Raw genomic sequence first — 3,679 nt, 5'->3', positions numbered from 1 at the left:
CAAAGATGATGAGTGGAGAAGCAGGAGAGCAGCTGCCGTTGGTGGTGATGGTCGACTTCCTGGCCGACGCCAGCATCGAAGCCGAGGTGTTGAAGGGCGTAGCACGCGTCGAGTGCTGGCAGGTGGAAGGCCACCACGCCCTGCCCGACCACCTCCACGTACACCTCTCCCCCCACCTCTTCTTCTACGTTGGCCTCTTCGTCATCACCCACCCATGAACATGGACCTGGGACATGAACGCGGGCACAGGAGGCCGCTGGTCTGTTGGTGTGGCACCTGGTCCACTTCCCTCGTCAGGTCTTCGAGCAGAAGCTCTCCAGTACGCCACTTCATCACAACTACAACTACTACAACAAGACAACTGTTCAGTTGAGCTCACCCACTCGCGCTACACGACACGACGGCAGGCGAGGGCACCAAGACCAAGGTGCTGGTGCGCGTGGGGATGGGCATCGACTCGGTCGACCTCCAGGCAGCCGGCGAACGCGGTACTTTCAACGTTCATTCATTTACACGAGAAAAGACTGATTATATAATATAATATCTATATGATATAATATTTCTATACATATCTGATAAAAAGGGATCTACGTGGCCAATGTGCCGGACTACGGCGTGGAGGAGGTGGCCGACTCGACCCTCTCCCTGATCCTCAACCTGGTGGGCTCCTCATCGTGTCTCCTCTTTTCCCACTCGCGCGCGGCGATGGCCACACTCACCTCGCAAGCCTCCCGCGCCGCTGCGCAGATGCGGAAGACGCACGTGCTGGCCAACGGAACGAAGGAAAACAAGTGGCCCACCCACGCGGCCAAAGGTGGAACCCGTCTCGCCCTCGCTCTCGCTCTCTTGCGTCGGCCCTGTCGTGTTTCTAACGATGATCATCGGCAGGCGCCACCAGGATCCGAGGAAAGAAGTTGGGCATCATCGGCCTCGGCAAGATCGGACGTGGTACCCTCTCACTCCTGTGTCTTGTGTGTCGTGTCGCGTGTCGTGTCGTGTGAGTGTCGTGTCGTGTTGTGTTGTGTGTCGGGTGAGTGCCGTGTGTTGACCAAAAAACCCCAACTGACGCGCGATTGGGGTCGCAGCTGTGGCGGAGAGGGCGAAGCCGTTTGGGTTCGACATCTTCTTCTACGATCCCTACCTGACCGATGGCGTGGACAAGTCCATGGGTGAGTAGCGCCATGCACATCACCCGCGAGTGCTGTGTGTGTGTGTGTGTCGTGTGTCGTGTGTCGTGTGTCGTGTGTCGTGTGTCGTGTGGGATGTGGTGAAGCTGAACGTGTGCATGCAGGCATCGGCCGGTGTGATTCGCTGGAGGACCTGCTGGCCTCCTGCGACGTGGTGTCCCTCAACTGCGACCTCAACACCGACAACCACCACCTACTCAACACCGCCACGCTCTCGCACATCCCCAAGAACAAAGGCGTACGACCGCACACACGACCGCACACGCACACGCACCAACGTAGCCTCACGGTCGCACACGCAGTTGTTTTTGGTGAACACGGCGAGGGGCGGTCTGATCGAGGAGACGGCTCTTCTCGCGGCGATGAAGGATGGCAGGATTGGCGCCGCCGCGCTTGATGTGCTCGAAGAGGAGCCCTACACGGACGGTACGAGCCCTGTCGTTCAACGTGCGTGCTGTCTGTCGACTCAACGCCGTGGTGTCGTGTCGTGTCGTGTCGTGTTGTGTGCACAGGACACCTGAACGAGGTGCCCGACCTGCTGCTGACGCCGCACACGGCGTTCTACAGCGACGAGGGCTTCATCGAGATGCGCACCAAGGCCGCCCTCGAAGTCAAGCGCGTGCTGCAGGGCGGCGCTCCGCGCAACTGCGTCAACAAGCAGTGGATCAAGTCGTGAGCCCTCAGCACCTCAGCGCTGAACTGTTTTGTCTGATATGTTCTACAACGTATGTATCTTTTATCAATAATATAGCAATATATCATTTCTTTACACTATTTTTACAATAATAATCAATCGTCGAAGGTAGGAGGGTTGTGGCGCAGCCAGTAGATCTTGGATGTGCGGCCCGAGTGCTCCTTGCCGTCGATCCAGGTCGAGGCGTCACCCTCCGCGTCGGCGTCGTCCCGCATGCGCGCCAGGATGCCGCGGTTGGCCGTCCGGATGCTGCGGTGGACCTGGGCACCACCCCAGTCGCCCCACATCCACGAGTTCGTCGGCCTCCGCGTGCCCCGCCTGCTGTTCCTCGATCGCGTCATCGTGTGTTGTGTTGTGTGTCGTGTGTTGCACACGTTGTGTTGTTGTGTGCGGTTGTGTCGGCTTTTATGGGACACTTGCGGCGTCGGGCTCGCGAAAGGGCGTGAACAAAAATCCAGAAAAATTCAGGAAAATGATTGGATAAATAAAAATAAAAATGTAGATAAAGATTTAGCCCAATCACATGTTGGCATGCGAGGTATGTACACAAAGGGGTGTGGTTGGGTGTCACTTGTGTTCGAGGAAGAGGTAGAGGGTGTGGGAAAAGGCGGTGGCGAGGGGCACTCGGATGAGCGACGCGGCGAGCGATCGGTAGTTGGCCGACGACGGCTGGAACGACTTCAGGAACCCGTGCCAGAACCCGTACTGCCCGCCGAACTTCTGTCGGTAGAGCCTGGCCATCATCATCATCACCATCAGCGACCGCACACACCGCACACGCACCGCACGCACACGCACACGTGTGGTTTGAGGATACCGTGAACTGTCGAAGGGATAGGAGGCGAGCATGGCCATCATGGAGGCCGTCACGCTGGAGAGCGAGTTGATGGCCACGCTGCGCGGGTCACGCTCCGATGCCGGTGCCGACGCCGACGTCGCGGCGGCTGCGTCGGTGGAGCCCGGCGTCGGCGTCGACGAAAAGAGCGAAGGCGGCACGACCGACGATAGCGTCTTGCGGAGGAGGCCGAACATGGGGAAGTAGGCCATCGACCACACCTGCAGCGCAGCGCCGAGGCGTCCAACGTCAAATCGCGTGTGTGTCGTGTCGTGTCGTGCGTGCGCTGTATGCGTATCGTGTCGTGTGTGTGTGTGTGTGTCGTTCGTGCGCATGGAATTGGAGGGAGTGGCGAACGTACGGTGTCGCGAAGGACGATGCCGAGTCCACCTCTGTAGAATCCCAGCAGCCCGCGCTCGCGATACACGTCCCTGCAGATTTGTCGCACCGTGAAGGTGGCGTTCACGCCCGACTGCGCGCACACGACACACACGACACGACACACGACACACACGACACACGGCACACGACACGCGGTGAGTCGCGCGCGATCGCGGCAGTGCAGGGGACAAGAGGGCGAAAAAGAAAAGAAAGATAAAAGATAGCAACCTGGAGCGGGACTTTGATGACGTTGATGGGCGCCGCGAGGAGGCCCAACACCATGCCCGCAAACATGCTCGAGAAGAACTGACCCCGCTCCTCGCTCATGCCTATCAATCGTGCCGTGTCATGTCGTAGCGTTGGTCGTGTGTCGTGTGTCGTGTGTCGTGTGTGTCGTGTGTGTCGTGTGTGTGTCGTGTGGTATGCACCTCCTTTGGCAATGCACACGTGCTTGATGAGCTCCTGCGTCGGGTAGAACGCCATCTGCTTCAGCGCCGTCGAGAACATATTGAAACCTGACGCGTGCGACACTCCTCAGTACGTGTACGCGTGTGTCGCTGAGTCGGTGTCGTGTCGTGTTGT

At 58.8% G+C, this 3,679-nt stretch overlaps 2 protein-coding genes across 2 annotated transcripts in view; one reads left to right on the top strand and one right to left on the bottom strand.

Annotated features, from left to right (window-relative positions):
- Positions 1–47: 47 nt before the first annotated feature.
- On the top strand, positions 48–1,863 carry ACA1_145410 (C-terminal-binding protein family protein; the record flags this gene model as incomplete). The annotated part of the gene is made up of 9 exons (XM_004332875.1): positions 48–158; positions 250–319; positions 408–488; positions 584–791; positions 899–948; positions 1,086–1,169; positions 1,292–1,425; positions 1,532–1,613; positions 1,700–1,863. 9 exons carry the CDS (start codon positions 48–50, stop codon positions 1,861–1,863), a joined length of 984 nt encoding a protein of 327 aa, XP_004332923.1.
- A 113-nt stretch (positions 1,864–1,976) lies between these two features.
- Positions 1,977–3,679, bottom strand: part of ACA1_145300 (carrier superfamily protein) — a gene marked incomplete at both ends in the record, with an annotated part of 2,648 nt that continues 945 nt past the window's right edge. The window contains 6 exons of the mRNA XM_004332874.1: positions 1,977–2,141; positions 2,506–2,614; positions 2,699–2,937; positions 3,078–3,188; positions 3,326–3,426; positions 3,526–3,612. Coding sequence (XP_004332922.1) covers positions 1,977–2,141; positions 2,506–2,614; positions 2,699–2,937; positions 3,078–3,188; positions 3,326–3,426; positions 3,526–3,612 — 812 coding nt within the window. The remainder of the gene's footprint in view (positions 2,142–2,505; positions 2,615–2,698; positions 2,938–3,077; positions 3,189–3,325; positions 3,427–3,525; positions 3,613–3,679) is intronic.

The sequence above is a fragment of the Acanthamoeba castellanii genome (assembly GCF_000313135.1).
Source record: "Acanthamoeba castellanii str. Neff unplaced genomic scaffold scf7180000084710, whole genome shotgun sequence".
In the NCBI taxonomy this organism is placed as follows: Eukaryota; Discosea; order Longamoebia; family Acanthamoebidae; genus Acanthamoeba; species Acanthamoeba castellanii.
Note: the sequence above shows the minus strand (reverse complement) of the source record. Positions and strands in the feature narration are given on the sequence as shown.